At 42.4% G+C, this 20,668-nt stretch overlaps 1 protein-coding gene across 1 annotated transcript in view; it reads left to right on the top strand.

The window, feature by feature from the left end:
• Positions 1 to 20,022, top strand: part of znf407 (zinc finger protein 407) — a 143,942-nt gene extending 123,920 nt beyond the window's left edge. The window contains exon 10 of the mRNA XM_041045108.1: positions 18,363 to 20,022. Coding sequence (XP_040901042.1) covers positions 18,363 to 19,243 — 881 coding nt within the window. The 3' untranslated portion in view covers positions 19,244 to 20,022. The remainder of the gene's footprint in view (positions 1 to 18,362) is intronic.
• Positions 20,023 to 20,668: the final 646 nt, after the last annotated feature.

The raw sequence follows: 20,668 nt of genomic DNA on the forward strand, positions 1-20,668 counted from the left end.
ACGAGTGCAGTGTTATTAATGTGACAGTTCATATGGAGGGCTTCATGGGGGGATTTGTGAGGGGGTTTTTTATTAGTTTTGGAGACACTTGAAGCAGAGAGAGAAGGAAGGGGAAGAAACACGCTCTATTAGGTCAAATACCGCTGGAGGGGCCTTCTCTGCGTTCCCAGCTAGCAGTGACGTTAACATTTTAATTTTGCACGCCCAATTAACAACACTAACTAACCAGGGACATTAATTTCTGCTGCAGCTTCAGTATTAGAAAACCAAATACAATTTTTTTTTTTGTCCTGGTGTTGTTATTTATTTATCATTTTGTTTTGCACCCCCCCACCCCACTCTGTTTTTTTTTCTTTTTATATTGAATTGCAGTCAAATCAATATTGCTCTAATGCTGATTTATTCAGGGGCATACCTATCTGTGCTCTGATTCAGTTTTAACTGCTTGGTTCAGGGATATATCAGTATATTGTGCATTCAACAAAACTGATTTTGTCACTTGAGTGGGTTAATCTGAACTAAACTAACTTTAATCCTATTATCAAGAACAAAAAGCCAGGAAGATTTTTTTCTTTTTTTCCTTTTTGCATAAATTTGGATGTTCAGGTTTGAAAGATTTGAAAGTGACCCTCCAGTGAGTGATTGAAGCAGGATGACTTTGAGTGTATCACATTTGGATTGATAGGAAGTTAAATTTAGCCCGAGTGCAGTACAGTGCATCTGATTGCCCTTGATGCCGTAAAGAGCAAACCCTGGCTAATATGAAATGGTTTGTCAATGCCAGATCAATGTGTACATCTTAAATGAACGCGTGCTGGCTACATAATCCATAACAGTAGGTAGGGTAGAGCAGCACAGCACTGTATTGAGTGTCTGTTGTCTTTGACACATCTTTGGTGTCATGGGTGGTGCCATAGAGGCGCCTGAGAAACAGGCCAGTCCCCATTCATATAGCTTTTATTACCATTCTCTGGTTACACGCCATAATAACGCAGGGCATTTTATCAGCATTAACTTCGCCGGTGGAGATATCCATCTGTCAATATACAAACTCTGCCTATTGACCATGCTTATATTTATGGGATGGCTATGTGTTTATGTTGTTCAGTTGAGTGTGTTTGTACCTACATACCATTGTGTGCACATGGCTGTCTGTGTTTGTCTACTAAGATTTCCAAAATCTGGCAATTGATAGATTTCTGTCTGTTGAAACGAACTCAAACACTGGGGAGTAACTCTTACCTGTATGTTACTGATTAAAATGCATTACAATCACTTCAGGTTAAAGGGTTGGTCTAGTCAAATCACAAAAAAATAAAAAATCATATCATCTCACTTACTGTTTGTTGGATCTAGCTACACAGATACTTCTTGTTTGTCCGGGTTTTGAGAAGTCTGACATTTTACTTCCACAGTACTATGGAGGTGAACAGAATTTTATTTGCGGCATTGAAAACATCATTTTAAGAGATCCAATATGTAGTGGTTTACAGACAGGAGTTGAAGGCACAAATACATTTTTTGAATAAACCGTGTGAACCTACTGTCCCGAGCTCCTGAGCTTGCTACCTGAAAATTAACAAACAGCTTTTCTTTCCCATATTTTAATAAAACTCTTTATTGAATGAAATGACGTACAACCCCAAGAGTAAAACTCCATAAGGAAGTAATTTGCATTAGCATGTTTCCAACATATTATTTTAAAACTATTAGAACTGCGAGTAGTCTCTATGTCACCAAACCCTTTGAGCCAAATATTTTGCAAAGATGTGGCAATGAAAACAGACAGGAACACTGTTTCTGTTAAGACACAGTGCTATTGAATTTTTGAAATAGAATTTTTTAACACAGTGAGCAGCACAAACAAAAATGCATTCACTTTCATTGTTCTGGGATTGAGGCAAAATTCTCAGACATGGATATTTCAAAACCTGGACTAATTAAATCCAAACTATTTCCATGACACTAACAGTGGTAAGTGAGGAAAAATGTCTTTTTGTGATTTGGGTGAACAGACCTTTTAAAGGCTTCCCTTGGTCAACTCTCATAATTTAACATATGCTACAAGAATGTCCTATTTTTGTTAAAAGGCCAGTATCAACCCCCACATATCCATCTAACCCGTGTTTATTTTCACCTGCGCCTGAGCATGACATGTTTTTTTTTCTTTAGTACCGTGTTTTGTTCATGTTCCACTTAGTTGCACACTGCCTTGCACACAGCCCCGTGTAATACTGTTTTTTTTTTTTGTTTTGTTTTTTTGTTTTGTTTTTTTGGTTGACTTGTGGACCCTCCCCTGCTCTGAGCTGAGTTTCTCCCAGCCTCTGCTGTGTATTGCCGGCCTGTTGTCAGGAGAATGGATGGAGTCCGTCCCCCCCAGTGAAAACCTGGCCAGACACCGAGCGCTAACCCAGTGGATAACAGATAGACACGGACACCCCACATCCCTTTTGGGGATTTGAGAGGGGCGTTCGGAGTCTGTCTGTGTGTGTTGTGTCTGTGTGTATGCGTGTGTGTGTGTGTTCCAAGAGCGATCCTGTGGTCGTTTGTAACCCTGGCACTCTCATAGCACCTGCTGCCCAACCCAGGCAGCCTAGTAATGATGCAGACTGATGATGTTAATAAGAAGAGGTGCCCCCCTTGGCTACAGAGCTCAGGCAGGACACACGTGCCCACTTGTCCACACACATACACGGACATACATGCACAAATATGCATATATATGAAGCAGACTCAAATGAAAACAAACATGTACGTTTTAGCATTTTGCAATATTCCCCACATGTAAACATACAGTACATTGCAGCCACGATTCTTCAGGAAGCCTCTGTTTCTCCTCTTCGAGGTGGGAGGCGGCTGAGCTGAGAAACACTACCTCCCTATCTGTACAGCGATATAGAAATAATAATGGAAATAAAAATGTGTTGGTGTGTGCGGTGAAAATCTTTCCGCTGGAAGGAAGAAAAGGGAATTATCACATATAGTGATGTCTTCATGCATGTAGCAATACTCTGTCTCTTTTTATTTAAGAGATAAACATCAGTAATTGGTGGTTGATGTACGGTTTCCAGGCTGCATTCGCTACAGGTACATACTGTATATACAACCGGTCTCTTTTAATCTGTGTGTGCACTGTGGTTTCACAGGATTCGAACGTTTGTTTGTGGTCTCGAGAACTTAATCTCTTCTCTCAGTCATGATGCTACTGTGTAGTAAAAGCTGGCTGTAGCCCAGGTAGTACAGGTTGGTAGTTACTTTATGTCTCCCTCTGCAGTGTCTTCTTTTTTATTTTGTCTCACAATCCGAAAGAATTGATGGAGTCGCTGTGTTTATTCCGGCAATGTCAGCACAGCACACACACACACTTTCACTCTCCCTCTTTCTCTTCCTCTGTCTCTCTCCCTTTCCCTCTCGCGAGGTAAACATATTTTGCAGAAAAGCTGACGGAGAGCTTGTTTTAACAACCTCAAGGTCAGCAAGTCAAAGCCTGCAGTTGTCACACCAGCCTTACTGTGTGTCGGTGGCCTCTGTGTATGTGTGCAACTGTGCACGTGTGTGTTACAACAGTATGGCATCTCCATGGCAGATTTATACCTCACCATGCACCTTCAGTAATTCAATAACAGTGCTCGCGTCTCCTTCCCAGCTCTCAGTGTCATTATAGAACAGGGCTAAATGCCACCAGGCCTGGTCCATCTCTCCGTCTGTGTCTCTCCACTGCAGAGCTGCAGCGCACGCTACGTGCCCACACATCCAAAAGCACGCTGTGGTGCGCTCCTCTGCTGCCCCACTTTCAGGCGAGCTCCCGCAGCCTTGCTCCTGTTGCAAACGTTGCTAAAAAGCCTGCTCTATTTTGTCATGTTAGTAAACCTGTTAATTTCCAGCCACAACCTGGTAATTTTGATCACATTCATCTCCTCTGTTTCTCTTCTACGCTGATAGTACTGGGTGGTGACCGCAATTGCATTCAACCATGATGAGCATCAAAATCAGTCAGTTCTGCTGTTCCCTCACCTCTTTTATGGCCTGTCGATGCCTCCTCCCTGCGGTGCGAGGCTGTTTTAACCCTCCTGACCTGTCTCTAGCCCTGCTTAGCTGTATCCTGGACATCCGTGACTCCTCTGGTATTACGGAGCTCCTTCAATCTCTCCCATCGATCCAGCTCCCCTTCTGTTGCTATGTGCTTCAACCTCTCTCTGACCCATCCTCTACTGCCTCATAGTCCTGTCTAGTAATGTGCCCCGTGCAATGCCCTCCCCATCCATGCGTGTATGTGTGTGTATGTGCACGCATGTGTGTGTTCGCCACTGACCTGAGTGATGAGTGGTGACCCTCTGGCTGGCGCCTGGCGTCCTCCTCACTCCTATTGATTAGATCTGAGGTTTCATACAGTAGCCGCCTCACGTGACTCTGTCATTTACTGTCTCTCCACTGTCTCCGACCTGTCTTGCACACGCACACACACAAATATGCACACACATACATTCATTCAGTCACTTATGAGGTACGCGTGTAAGTGATGAGCTTGTTCTCATCTGCGCTAATGAATGTGAAAGGGGTTAAAGTGCCAGATTCCATACTGCATGTATGAACATACACAGGCATCCACAAAATGAGTTTAATTAAGAGACAACAGATGCAGCATGCTAACTGCTTGTATCATTTAGCTTATAGCTACAGAGTGAGTCAGCAGCAGAGCAAAGTGTGAGTGAGGGATCAGAGAGAAAACAAGGATACAGCTGTCGATGTTAATACACGTCTTAGGGTTTGATTTGATTTGATGGAGTGCGATTTGTGAGTCTTTCATTTCGCAATGTGCCAGGTCGTTTTCCTGCCCTCGCAGCCTTTGGTAAACAGCGTCCTCAGGAAGACTAGACCTTTATGTGTGTGTATGTGTGTGCATTTGCCTCTTCCACTCAGTCTTTGCCACAGTAATGCTCAGGTTAAGTGTAGTTGCAGGCTATTATACATCATTAGGGTAAGTAAGGCTCAGGCGGCGCGGCAAGAGAAATGGACTCTTTCAGATGCTTCATTCCTCACTGGCCATGGCTGAAATAGGACCTGATGTCACACACAAACATGCCATATACACACATGCTTGTATACATCCTCAAGCTGCTACACGGAGAAAGCAGCTAGCCACTTATCCAGTCAGTCAGTCACAAATCACCCTGTCAATCAGCTGGTTTATAGAGGCTAAAGCCTCCTGATCACTGCTAGTCAGTCAGCCCTGCCTGCCACTCGCCTGCCTCAGCGGAAATTAAAGCGTCCTTAATGGATAGATGTGAGTGTTTTATTGTGTTTTCACATTTTATGATACATGTTAACACCAGCCACACTGGATTAAGAGTGTGGTAATTTCTTCTAACCATATCAATTAGAGTCAGGCTGGTAGATGGCAGCTAGATATGGAGATTAGACACCCAGTATGATAGATGGGATGCAGTTCATTTATGCATTATTGTGGCACTGATTAATAATTAATTTATTCTGAGATATCTTACTCTAAGATAAGATATTTTTGTTGTTATTATTATTTTAGGTCTAGTTTAAAGGTTTCAATCCAAACTGTTCCTTTGTGCCAAGAAAGAAAAATGAGGGGGAAAACATCACTTCTTAATAATTCTGTTCTGAAAATGATCATATTCATAGAAAATGAAAATGTGCACACGTCTCCTGTTAGCTTTTTCTTTTCAAAAATATGTGTATCAGCATCATCCTCTACAAGCTCCTGTCAATCAGACCCTGGCACAAACATGCATTGTTCTCCAGAGAGATTAGACTAGTTCTACACCCTTTTTTAGGCCATAGTTAGGTAGAGAAAGTGAAATGTCCTCTGTTTTCCCTCTATGAGCTTGTTGTGCTTCCTATGCAAAGGGACACAGCGATGTCCTCTGCCCAGTGAGCAAACCTCCAGCTGGGTTTAAAGACAGAGGCCGGCTGGGTGGCAGAGCCACAGGAACATGGAGGTGATAGATGAAGGAGGGCAGGAAAAAGACTAATTGTTCTCATTACAGAACAAATAAAAATCAATACCTCTCAAAGCGAGGGGGAGGTGGTAGTGGTCTTGAAGGGCACTGTAGTTATTGCATAGGAGTGGATTTTGTTGGAATTACAAGTGGTGGCGAAGGCGCAGTGGAACCGATCACATTTGAATGTTAATTCCGATAAAGGACAGTTAGATTAATAGATGTGGCGGTCCAGCGTTGGTCCTTCCCCCCCCATAAAAGCGGTGGGGGTGTTTGAGATTGAAGTCTTAAATGCAATTAAATGAGAAAACACATGGCAAAAAAGGGGAGATATTTCCCCAATTTTTTCAAATTAAAGCAGGAAATTTCATTACCAGGGGAGCATATTTTACATAGGCAATTACAAGGTTAATACATCTTCAACATCCCCCCTTAAAGTCCTCATATATTTGTTCAGGGATTTTGTTCTTGTATTTTAGTTTAATTGGCTATGCAGAGGCTATGCAGAGGGTCTGCATTGTATACACACACACACACACACACACACACACACACATACACACACATACACTTAAATAGAATAGATGCTTATACATTAATTACCTTGAGGTTTAATCTTACCTTAACCAAAATAACCACTACATGTATAACCTCTAACCAGTGCTGTGACCTTAGCCAGCACGTCCACAAACCTCTAAATGTCCTCACAAGAGGACTTGATCACCGTCTCGAGTCGGTCATCACAAGTATAGTTAAATCAAACGACACATACACCACCACACATTCACACACACACACGCACACACACTATATTTTCATGGAGAGCTACAGCAGCATATTGGCAGCAGAATGTGTGTGTGATGCTCAGACAGAGAGTGGCGCTGGTCTGGTTTCTCTCTGCCACAGATGACAGCATTGTGTGCATGTGTTTCTGACTGCATGAGTTTGTGTGAGTGTATGCATATGTACAGTGTGTGTGTGCATTTGTGTGTGGGTGTGGGGACCTAAAAAAGTAGCTCTCACTCACATGTTCACTTTGACCTTTGATTTGCTCTACATAATAAGCAACAACATGCTCAACATGCTCATGTGCACTCATGCACACATGCAGCAATATAAATCACTGTCTTCATCTATCGTAAAAAAGTTTACACAAAAAAACAAAAGTTTACAAAGCACTTTATGGAGCTTAATCAATTATAAAACAGTCAAACATAAATTTAAACAAGGCAAAGAAAATGTATAAAATCAAAGAAATAAGAATCTAAGATTTTTTTTTCCAGAATGCAGTTTTATGAAATTGTGTTTCAATAAGAAGCTTTAAACACTAAACTGGTTTGTACTGTAACATGTCGATGCCAATCTCCTTAAAGTTTCCTCCCTGTCAGGTTGTTTTCCTCTGATTTAGCCTGTCTTGCAGCCGAAGAGACACCACACTGTATGATAGAAATTCAACAGTGAAGCAAATTGGCAGAGCCACAGAGGGCGGATCGACAGTGAGAAGACAAGCTGGGAAGGAGGCGGAGAGCAGAGGAGGCAGTGTGAAAGATAGAGAGAGAGCGAGATGGAGATGATGATGGAAGGAGAGAGAGGCTGTGGTGGTTTATATAACATCTCCAGGATGGTCTTTGGCATGCGTCAGGGGGCTGAGCCATCAATCACTCCATCTGTGTAAAATCACGAGCTGACTCCAATATTGCTAAATATTTATACTGTCACATACACACAGGCGTGCAGATGAAAAGAGCCATTCATTAGGGCCTTCTCAGGCCTGTCAGCCTGGAGATGGAGATTAGAGAAGCAACCTCCCACCGCGCCTGGCTCTCCTCTCACCGAGCTTCTCAGCCCTATATATAGAGCCATCAGGACGATAAATATCTCCAGCATGCCTCTGTTAGGTAAATACCCAGTAAATATGGCAGGGAGGATCGGAGACTAAGCTAAACAGACCTGCGTGTCTGTGAGTGTGTGTTGTGTACGCGTGTGAGTCACTTAGCAGGGAACAATGGGGACTTGTCATACTATATTGTGTATGGATATACTGTATGGATGGTCAGGCTTTGATATGGTTGGCATCAGTGATGTTGTGGTAAATAAAAAGTTGAGTAAACTTGTTATTTCAGCTGACGATCACAAGCCAAACAACCAGAAATATATAACTGAAATCAATTCTATTTTCAGCAAAGCATTACTATACTCTAAGAATATAATCTTTTTATAAACCAGTCCTCGTAATGCACCTTGGTTTGAGACTGCTAACTTTAATGTGTACTCTGAGGACTATGGCATACATTTGTGTAATACATAATGCAGTGTTTTTGGAGCTTGGCACAGCTTGACCTCTGCTCTCTCCACTTTATGTAAGTGCAACACTGCATTGCTGAAATACCTCTTGTTGTGTTGTATCGCCATCAGTGTCTTGTTGCAGTCAGTCTGTAGTTGGTTAGAGAGAAAGGACAGAGAAATTTTATTTTGGAAGTGGAGCAGAAGGGAAAGGGGTCTGAACCAAATACCTTAATATGTAAACAGATAGGTCTGCTGATACAGTACACAACAAATCTGAGCAGAAGGAAGAAGAAATATTACACTAAGTGTAATGAAAGGTTCATATTTAAGAACCACAAAAGTCAGTACATCCTTCATTGGTGAGATTCCATCTCTTTCTTTTTTTTGTAATACTTTGCATGTCTGTCTTTATTTTTAATGACATATTCAGAGCTGTGGAGAGATGTTCGGCCATTCTTCACAGATGATTCCTTTCAGCTGCTCTTTGCTGGTGGGGTTTTCTTACTCTACCTTCTGCTTTAAAATACTGTAGTCCAAAGGTGTTCTGTTGGATTCAAGTCAGGGGACATACTTGGCCCAGTCATAGCTTTCACTTTTTTCCTCCTTTACAAACTCTTGTGTGATTTTCGCAGTGTGTTTGGGATCATTGTCATGTTGGAAAATTCCTCTCCTGCCAAGCTTCTTGGGACTGGGTGTCACCTTGTTATTCAGTGTTTGGGTTTACAGTACAAACTTGCATTCACAGTGGCATCTATAAATGTCATCACCCCTACACCTTTTGCACTCAGCACAGTCCCACCTCCATGTTTAACAGTCGGCACAATGCAGTCACTGTGGTAGTCCTGACCGGGTCCACACAAACATGCTGGACCCCATCTGATCCAAACAAATTTATTTTGGTTTCATCTGACCAAAGAAAGTGCTGCCAATATTCATCAAGCTTCTTCTCATGTTCTTTGGCAAAGTTTAATTTTGCAGTTTTGTGCCGTTTTGTGAGCAATGGTTTTCTTCATGGACGCCATCTGTAGAGACCGACCATGTAATGTCCTTCTCACTGTCTGATCAGTCAGTGAAATGTCAATTTCCACAGACAGTCCATGTGCCAACACAGAAGCACCAACCCGTCTGTTTTTATATGCGAGGTTGTGTAAATACTTGATTGTGCGTGACGCCACTTTTCAAGGCCAGCCGCTTCACCCTTGAGTGATATTGCACTCAGTTTTGCTGTATACTTTATTAGGGACTGAAACTATTATTTTCATTATCAATTAATGTGTAGATGTTTTTCTCAATTGAAAATGAAAATAGCAACAAATCACAGTTGTTCAGAGCACTGTGGTACACGTGGACGTGTGCTTGAAACAAACTGTCGTCTGACACCATCAGAAGGTGAAAGGTTTCAATTTGTGGACCAAACAGCTGATCAGTTAATTGAGAAAGTAGTCGACAGATTAATCAATGAGGAAAATAATTACTGATAGAATTCAGAGTTGCAACTAAGAGTGCAAAAATCTTTACAGTTTTTGAACTGAAACACTAGCTTTGGATAAAGAAAGCATTCCCTCCGTGATGACTGTAGTCAGGCTTGACGTATTAGGCCTCTCTTTGTTTCCCTTTTTAGGCCTCTGAACTGACATCTCTCATAGCATTCTGCTTCTGTCTCTTTGTCTCTATTCTTTGTTTATTCTCTTTCTCCCCCAACCCGATTCCCGTCCACGCTCTCTTCATTTCTCCACCCAGTTTTCAGAAATTCTGAAACAAGCTGTTATGTTGCGAGTGTTCATTTCATCTGCCTTGACGGACCTCAGATCACTGCGCGGGCCAGGCTCCGGCAACAAAAAGACATCAGCAACATCATCTTCACACTGTAATTACAAGAATGGGGGGAAATTTCATTTTGATTAGCGAAAAAGCTTTTATTCTCAAACTCACATCCATAATTAATCATTAAATCATGGGAGAGTGAGTGAGAGGGATAGGTGGGGGTGGGGGGCACAGTGAAAGGAGGATGGAGGGATGGATGGAGGGAGGGATGTAGCAATAGAGAGAAAGGGAAAAGGCATGTAATTATCTGCAGAAGTTTGACATCCCCTGTAAATCCACGGAGCCGTCTGACGTGGCTAATTAAAGAAGCAATCAAAGGTCCACCTCCAGAGATTTTGAGAGAAAGAGGAGAGAGAGGAAGAAGAAGAAAACAGGCCAGAGAGATAGAAAGAAGGCCTAATGTGGGAAGAATGAGAGAAGGGAAAAGAAGGAGGGGCATTATGGGAAAGAAAAGAGAAAGAATGTTGTGATCTTTGTTATTGTTTCATATGTCAACCGCCCCTCTTGGATTCTTGGATGAGACTCTTACATGCCTCCTCTCTCTATTTATGTTTTTCTACTTGCATCTGGCCATCACACCGTGATCATTTCTGACCTTCATCTGGAGAGCGCAAATAGCTGCTGTGATTTACAGCATCGGGGAAATAAGCAGCACTCCAACAAAAAGTAATACATTAGTCATATCTGGTTAGTCATTTTTAAAGCTGAAATGATGGATCTTCTGATGCTTTTCTGGGGCACACAATCAGTGATGTAACCTGCAGTCATCAGGTGTTTCAGGCCTTTCAGCATCAGACGCCCTCTCCCTGGCAGCCCTGTTGAGTCTGATCAGGCCTCACTTTATGCAGCTGTACTAACCTCCCACATGTTTGCTCTTTTTATCCATAGCCAACCAGATAAATTCTCAGTGACCTGCGCGTTGTGGTAGAAGATGCATTGATCTTGCAGAGGGACCTCCTTATAAATCCCCTTATATCTTGTGCTAGTTGTAATAGTTGTAATGGCTGACCAGGCCTTCTTATTTGGCCTTCTTAATTCTTGAATCCCCTCCATCTGGTCTTCCAAAGAAATAGCTAGTTCCAGTGTGGCAAAGGACTTTGTCAATTCTGGCACAAGTCTAAGGTCTAAATATAGCTGTGACTACTTGCTAAAATATACTGAGTTGTCTGCTCAAGTCTGCCAAAGACTGACTACAATGTTACCTTACTTGTTAATCCTTTATAATGTTACGTTTCACTAAACATTAAAATAACGTGTACAGTTCTTTTAAAATCCAACTTTCTAACATTTTCATTTGAAGAAGTGTGAATGCATCTGATATTTTTTTTAATCTAGACAGCATCAAATGGTGCTTGTGTTTTTATTGTTAGCTAATTTCATACGGTACAGCTGAAAACTGAAATAGTAATTACTTTTATTTATATACCATACTGTAACTACACTGATGGCCAGAAGAGAGCAAAGGATGAAAGAACAAAACATGAAGGTGTAATCGAGATGGTTTCCCCCAGTGATAATGTTTTTTTCCCCTCTTCACCTTCTTCTTTCTCTCTCTCTCGCTCTCTCCCTCTGTCTCTCTTTCCGTCTCACTCTCTGGGGGCATAGACCTGGGGGACATGAGGTAGATAGAGTTAGTGTGGACCGGATTATACTCACATACTCACACTGGGTCATCCTCTGTCAGCAGAAAAAGAGCTGAGAGCAGGACACTGACCTGTGTTCCCCCTGACCACTGCTATAGTTATACTGTGTGTGTGTATGTGTGTGTGTGTACGTACCTCTCACCTTTTGAGATCTTTGCACTTCAGCCCTTGGAGCACTATATTTCATTGTCCAAGGCTTTGGTTGTTAAAATGTTTTCTCCAAATGACCATCATTTTTTTTTATATAGTTTCCTGTACATATATAAATGCTGTACACACACACACGCACACACGCACACACACATAGACAGATAGACAGATAGACAGATAGATAGATAGATAGATTTATCCTTAACTAAAATCGCAAAAACATCATTGTTGTTTTTATTGCAACCTGGTCTCATTTTGGCTCACTGCAGACTGAATGTTACAAACAGCATCACTCATCCTCTTACCTTCCACTACACACAGTAATGAAGAACATGTAGGTAAACAGATTACGGGCTGTTTCTAAGACATACAGCTTTCCTGCCAGACCCAAACTCTTCTCTCAGTCGTGGGAGGCTCTAAATAAAGAGACTACAGAAAAAAATAAAACCCTCTTCTCACAGGAACCAGTAAACACTACAGTAAACACAGTACTGCCAAAAACATAAAATGCATAACTTCCTGTGTGTCTGAGGATTTATGCAAAAAAAGACCTTTTAAGAGGCTTTATAGATGTGTTGTAGACTAACCATTGTTTTACATAAACTGACAGCAGAGATTAACAACACAGACATTCATTCATGTGATAGTGTCATTATGTTGAAGATATTCACTGTGTTCTCTCTAGCTAAAGTCACTGATGGATTAATATTGGCCTTCAGAGTCAGTGTATCGGTGTAACAGCCCAGAAGGCCCTCTGTCAGTCTGTGCCCTCATTCTCTTCTGTTTATTCGTCCTTGGGGTGTGTTCAGTGTGTCTCCATCTCTCTCTCTGCCCTGTCCACCCGGTGTCAATCTGGCTGCTGTATAATTGGTTGTTTTTTGGTCGGCCAGCCTGTCCTCCCTGGCGTTGATTCATGGCGTTTGTAAAGGTGACAGTAGCGGCTGTCCCTACCAGACAAAGTAGAGCCATCACCAGCCGGACCTCAGCTGACCTGCTAGTTTGTGCGCACACACTCGCACAGAGGCAGACACACACATACACGCATAGGAAACACATGCAGCTTTGCCTGAGGCCTCACAGGGGAGGAGAGGAAGGCAGGTAAGGTCATCATGTACACCGCGCGACCAGAGAAGCACCTCAAATACACACACACAGAAATGAATAAACACATACACCTATGGATCATTGTCTTCTTGTAGTAATGTATTCAATTCAAATTCAAAATGCAGCTCGTGTAACTGCTTAATTCACTTCACATGCACTTCACATACAGAATAGTTCATGGTCTTCATGTAATATGTAAATAAGTGAACTTATGCACACAAACCACTATAGATAGACATGATAAATATTACTATACACATCTTGCAGTAATATGTAAAGAAAGACACATACCCTCAGTATAAAGAGTAAAATACATAAATGAAAAGACAGAAACATTATGCACATGTAATAAATATAAAATTATAATAAAACTTTGTTTATATAGTACCCTTATGTTTTTAAACATAAAGGTGCTATACCGTACAAGTAAAAGCTGCATAAAATCTTTGAAACTACCCAAAGTAGAAAAATAAAATAAAATAGTTATGTAAAATAATGCATGCAGACAAAAATGTATATACATTAAAATACACACATAGATATATAAATACCTTAAACTGCACACACACTGACACACACCACACTATCATATGCAGGCCTTCCCCGGTGACCTGGATACACCCAGAACTGACACTTTATCTACTTAGCAGTGTCACCTTCAAAAGCCTGCACCACTGACACACACACACACACACACCACCTTGTTTGTAAAAATCTCCCCCACAAATAACAGCCATATGTGTGTCAGGTTTAGGGGTCTCCATCATGCTCTTTTTAAAGCACAGGCTTCATATCTATAATTGAAGGTAATCGGCTGGTAAAAGGATTGTAAAGGGTTTTGTGCTGTACTTTAGAATTGATCAGAGGCTCTGGCTTTTTCATGGTCCTGCCATTGACCTTGTAATTGATTTGGTGAGCGTGTTTTTTCTCCTTTCTTGCGCTGTGGTTTGATACAGTATAATTGACTTTGCTTGCTGTAGTGTCTGTTCAAGTTTCTTTGCCTTTCAGTGTGTGTGTACTTTTGTGTACTTTTATCCTTATGAGAACCAATTAGAGTTTATCGTTTAGATTAAGATGAGGGTTAAATTTGAGTTCAGGGATTAAGGAATAAATATAACCAGCATGGTGTCTTCACAAGTATAGCATGACAGGACTGCTTAGGTTTGTGTACTGGCCTGATTACATGTGCATGTGCAAGTGAGCTTACATTCACAGCGAGCTGACCTGTGTTACAGCGAATGTAATTGATTGTGTGTGTGCTGGTGTCTCTGTGTTAAGGTTAATTTCTCTAACTGCTGGTAAGTGCTGTCTGACCGCTCCCCTGGCGGCCTCTCCGAGCTGAAGTAATGCCACTTAGAGGCCCCGGGCCCCCGCCACCGGCAAGCCCATTGATCCGCTGATCAATAATTGCATCTGTACCGTACACTGAGCAGGGAGGCTCCCTCACTGACCTGACGTTTAACACACCAGCTGGTGTAAGGCTCAGAGTCACACCGCACAAATGGTTATCAAACTACGGTCCTGGGATCACCTGAGGGTTCTTAAAGGGGTTCCAGAGGAGTCCCCTGCAAAATTAGGTTGGGTTTAATTTCAGTAGCATTTCATTCACTGGGAGTTATCCCGTTTGGAGAATATATTCACTCTCCTCACCGTTGTCTCCCCGTACAGTGCAGACAGATGTGTTCTCTACAGATTGTTCTCTGATCAGAATCCAACTCTTTAAACCAGACTGTGAGCACAAAGCAGAGTTTAAAAAGAATATGGGGATTATAACAGTTTCAACTCTACTATTGCTTCTTTGCAGTGCGTATCAATTATAATCAGCTCGATCTTTGGGCAACATGGTTTTGGACCAGTTAGACATTGTTGTTGCTACAATTCTCAGAATCTGTATCTGATGTTAAATATCAGTTGTGGTCCACAATCACTGCATTTGCCCAAGATCACTGTAAAGAAAAGCTGTGCTTCTACCAAGGTTGATGTAATGTAGAATGCAACTACAAGATCTTGCTTGTTATTCGCTGTCATTCACCATTGTCCAGTTTATAAACACACAACTCTCTGGTCCTTCCACCTGTTTCAATCTCCTTTCTATTTTCCTCCCGACTATTTGTCTCTGATGTCTTCCATGTTGCTGCTTTCTTCTACTAATTCTCAGATAAACCAAAGAGTCATCTGGACAGAGAAATAAAATGACGTACACATACTCCTGCAGGATGTTCAAATCTTTTGTGCAGAAAATTAATATTCGCTAAGTTCAGTAAAAGTCCCTCCATGTACACTGTGAGCTCTGCACAAGTTTATATTAGTCACTGATTTAGTTTTACAGTAAGACTTTCCTTAAGACGTTTCTGTCATCTGGAAATCAAAATGACATCACCGCCCGTCTCTGCATCCTTTTGTTCCTCCTGTTGTTTTATTCCTCTCAGGGAGCCTCCATCTTGTTTCAGATCACAGCCAATAAAGCAGCCTGCCTCCCTCTCTTTCTCTCTCGCTCATCCCCTCTCCTACTTCCTGTTAAAAGAATCAGTCAGTCAGAACACTCAAAACACATATTAAACAGGCATCAGCCTCTCGCCGGGGCCAAATCACGCTGTTCAAATGTTGTTCTTCCACCGGGATAGCAGGACAACTGAAGAGATGGGATCTGCAACATTAACTTGATTCACGGCTGCAGCGACTGAGTGACACTCCATAAACCTCAGCGGGCTGCCGCTGGGCCCCGCCGACAGCACCCCATGGCTAATGTGACACACACTCGCAACGCATAGCCTTACCACCCACACAGCACTGCACACACTATGACACACGCGCATAAGAAAGCACAATCAGGGACTCGCATATACATACAAATACATATAGTAGGTTCAAGCTGGACTTTAACATTCCACCCACATATTGACACATACATACAACATGTGACTTCAGACACATAATTACAGACATGCATTAACACATATTTGACACAAACTGGCAAAACCGAGCTTTACCAAGCTGAACATACACACACGGTCAGGAGTTGACACACTAATGTGTCCTGTCTCTCTTGAAAAAAAAAACCACACACACACATAAACAGGTTTTATGGTAATTCAGCAGAAACTGCACAGCCAATGAGTTATTGTCCCCTGTACAAGACCTCTCAGCTCGCAGCATTTCGGCGTGGGCAGTTAGCACAGGCCCTGTAGCTCTGTGTAAATAGGTAACCTCTGCTGCTCTAAATGCCAACTTCCTCTGGCTGTGTTCAGCAGTGCCGAGTCCCTCACACACACACAAACTACTGTGCTTGTCACTTGAAAACCGATGGAAGAGTCTGACCTGATATTTACTACACCAATTCAAGAGTTTGTGGTAACTGCTCCAACCAAAATCACACTGGAAGAGTGAAAACAGCTGTATCCTCAGAAAAATCACCCTGTCTGTCTACACTTAAAGTATAACACTCTCTCAACCCTCCAAATAGCAGTTTTTGTTCTGTGACATGTAGGTTTGTAAATTCTCTGTCATTTGTTAAGTCCATTAGGACTGAATGGCAGAAAACACTGGCTAACTTTCCTCTTTATATCCATGTTTCTTTGAGAAAAGACATCTCAGAATGGCTGTGTTTTGTCCAGTGTTCCTTCTTTGTTAGTTGCTCTCTGAAATAAACTCAGCAGATGTAGACAGGTGTGTATGTGTGTGTGTAGATTTCATTACAGTCACAAACGTAAGGCAGCAACAAGGACAAGGGCAGTTTTTGATAATGTATCATACTATATGCTAAAGTGTGAACATGACCACAGGACGGATTTATATATTAGACATAGAGAGAAGTCCTTTTCTGCCAGTCTTGTCTTTAGTTGACCAGTGAAACAAAAATCTTCGTCTTCATAATTCTTCAAAGTTTTGAACAGACTAGAAGTGTCTGTGGATGCATGCTTTAGTATGAAAGGCCAAGAAATGATGCAATATGGTGGTTTATTATTAATTTATGAAATCTCTGAAAATGAATTCTGAGTTGAAGCTGTGTTTAACTCTTCGAAGCACAGCTTTTAACTTCGCTTGTAGCCGTTAAGAACAACGGGTGTGTTTCCTGACACCAGAATCTGCCATTTCGATCTGTCCAGGTCTTAACAGTTCACCCTGTTGTTGGACACACTCTTAACACATAAAAGTGTCCACTGTTTCCTCCAGCGCTTCATGTACACACTTGTAAAATGTGCCAATAGTCCATTTTGAGCGTGTATCTGTGCAGGACTAACAGGCTCGCTGTCACCTGAGGACTAGTGGTTACTGCCTAGTTGTCCAGTGAGAGTGAGAATTAAAGCAAACACATCTCTGAGCTGGTTTGAGGACATTGCACTGCTGGGTCAGAGAGTGTTTGCAGCACAACTCTGACTTTCTGATCACATTGTCAACCTTGTGAATGCAGGACATTAAATGTCAGGGAGAGATAGGAGTATCAATGATTGATGAGTTTGTTCCACTATGTACTGTGAGATCTGTGCGATCTTGTCGCCCTTGGGGGTAAACCTTGTACTTCCAAAATGTCAACTTTTCAGGAACCAAGCAAAAAAAAAAAAAATTGTTTTATTTCCTGAAAAATTGAGGTTTTGGAGAAGGTTGCTGGGATTTTTAAGGATAAGGGTTACAGAATGTGCAAACTTTAAAGCACAAACATTCAGGTGAAACTAAAACAGTGCAAATGAAGGTGCTTCTTCAGCCACAATAATACATACATATTTTCAGTTTTTCCTACAATAAGTTCATCTGTGCCTGGCAGCCCAGGCGTGAACAGAGTCCCCTCTTCACTGTCTTAAATTCCAATTTTTCTGCATAGATTAGCCTACAAGTGTCTGAGCCAGGCGCTGTTTAAACAATGGCATTTCTAACACTGTTCCTATCACCTTGGAAACGCCATGGCAACCTGTGATCTGAGAGGGCACAGTGTGGCTCAATTAGCACCAGCCGTATCTCACCACACTCTTCCGCCAGCCTAATATCTCCATATTCTGCCTCCTTTCATGCATTAAGTGACACAAATATGTGCAGTGTTACATCACCTTTTATATCAACTTAGCTTTCCACAGAGCCTTTTTCTCACAGTGATTGATGTATAAACATAGCAAGTTCAACAGTTGTGCTTACTGAGAGCATTAAGAGAGATGAACAGCACATGTGTGCTACAGTATGTGCAGTAATATTTTAGTACTTTGGATGTGATCCTGGTCATCTTGCCACTGAATTCTTGTCCTTACATCTTTTGTCTGTATACTTTGCTGTTATAAAACATGCTATGACCACAGGAAGATTTCAGAGGCTTTAGGCTCCTCACTTTTCTGCTCCGTTTTTAATTTTATGTTTTTGCAGTTTTCAAAAATGTGAAATGTGTCCCTCTGCTCCCCAGGTATTGTGTCCAAGTCTTTCGAGTGTCGTCTGAAGGGCCAGGGGGCTACATTTGTGGAGGCAGAGTCCGTGGGTTCACCCGTGCACAGAAAGGGCTCATCGGAGGCATCTGGGAATGATGAGCAAGTCCAGCAGGTCATTATTATTCAGGGCTACGGGGGCGGTGAGGTAGCCATCGACCAGGCCTTGGAGGAGTCAGCTGCCGCCACCCTGCAGACGCTGGCCATGGCTGGCCAGGTGGCCGAGGTGCTGCACATCACCGAGGATGGACAAGTCATAGCCTCGGGCAGGGAAGTGGCATCTGGGGGGGCCCACCTGGCTGGGGGCAGCACCCAGTTCGTGGTACTGGAGTCGGGGGAGGCCAGGGAGGAGCTGCGGGCTGTGACCAGAGGAGGGGTGGCGGTCGCAGCCGCAGGAAAAAGTCACATAGTTTCAGAGTCGTCCACGGCTCTGGACGCTCTGCTCAGCGCAGTCAGCGAAATGGGCCATCAGGAGGAAATGCAGGGAGAGGCAACCGTCATTCACGAGGTCTTGACCCCTGAGATAACCGAGGCTGTGCAGAGCGAAGTGCAGTCGGAGGTGAAACAGGAGCAGGAGGAGGTGCAGGTCATCCAGGAGACCGGCCAAGAGGAGATGCAGGAGGTGCTGCAGCTCGCGGCGTCGCAGATGATGAAGGAAGGCCTGACCCAGGTCATCGTCAACGATGAAGGCACTCACTACATTGTGACGGAGCTGGACAACTGCACCTTACAGGTGGAGGGAAGCGTGTATGGAGAGGCAGGGGCAGGTGACGGCGAGGTACAGCAGGCAGAGCAGCAGGCCGGAGAAGAAATGGTGGTCTATTTGGATGGTGCCCCTCATAATATTGTCCTGGAAGGGTAGAAGAAAGAGAAATGAAGAAACAGAGGTAAAGATTTTTACTTCAGTTTTCCATGTTTAACTCTGTTACAGCCTGCATTAGGCCAGATGTTTGCCTGGATCTGTCTCTTGGAGTCTTCCTCTTCCCTTGTTCCTTTAATTTCTCTGGGTTTGATTCTTTTTTTTTTTTTTACATCACTTGAGTTTTCCGTTTTTTCGCTGTCTTCTCTTGGGCTATGCTACAACTCAGGTTAAACACCTTTTATTTAGAGGGACAGTGAAGGAAAGAGGTTTTGGTGCTAAGTGAGCTAACTTGCAATCCTCACAACCACCAAGACTATATTAACGACTTGATTAATGCCATGCCAGGAAATGAATATATTTCCTCCTTTAATATTTTTTTAAAATACATCTAATATTCTGAGAATGAAATGGCTCACTATAAAAGAAAATGTGTATTTTGCTCCGGTGAGATAACAACAGTTTCCTCTCTTTTTGTTTTCCTTGTGACACGTTCGTATATCACCATCTTAGATTTTGTTATGCTAGAATTTTGCTCATGTGTCCAATGAGTTTGTTGAAGTGTTTTCGTACCATCCTTTGTAGTGATTAGTGTATAACCAGTTACAAACCAATAAGTTCATGGCTTTTCAAAAATTTCAGAACAAATCTTACAGATATTTTATGTGTAACAAAATAGAGTCGATAATCATACATTTTAGTTTTTTTTTCAACCCCTCATCCTTTGAAAAACCTCTAAAAACATTAATGCAGTTTCATTTGTGACAATAAAGATTGAGTCTAATTTTTAACTGTGTCCAGGTTTTTTCGTACAAGTATTTGCTGTTAATTTGACACGTCAAACGCCACATTTCAGCATCAATACGATAACATGCACAGAACAGAGTCTTCATACAAGCGACATGCACATACATGCATCAACTGATGGCTCCCATCATGCTTTCTGATCACTAACATGGTCATTATCATCACCATTATCATTATCGTCATCATGATCACCATCATCCTAATCGTCATCCTCTCTTCTCTTCCCCCATCAGGCCCATTCTGTTCATTGTGTACAACACACTCATCCTTTTTTCCCCAGCAGTATTCAGCACTGGAGGGAGAATCAATATTCATTTAGGCCCCTACACAGGCCTGGTTTCTGATGGAGTGAGTGGGAGAGCAGTGTGACGGCTGCAAACACAATGGCCAGCCGCTGAAAGTAGAGAGAGAAAGCACTCATACACACAGAGGGCATCAAAAGATCATCCCTTTAACACACACACACACACACACACACACACACACGTACGCCGCGTACACAGAGCGAGAAGGTGGGCTGAGAGAGAAAGTAGTGGAGGAGTGGGCAGGAAAAATGAGAAGATTACAGATGGATGTTGAGAGAGGTGAGGCCAGAGAGAAGTGAAAGAGCAGTGAAATCCA

Source organism: Toxotes jaculatrix, chromosome 8 (assembly GCF_017976425.1).
Source record: "Toxotes jaculatrix isolate fToxJac2 chromosome 8, fToxJac2.pri, whole genome shotgun sequence".
In the NCBI taxonomy this organism is placed as follows: domain Eukaryota; kingdom Metazoa; phylum Chordata; class Actinopteri; family Toxotidae; genus Toxotes; species Toxotes jaculatrix.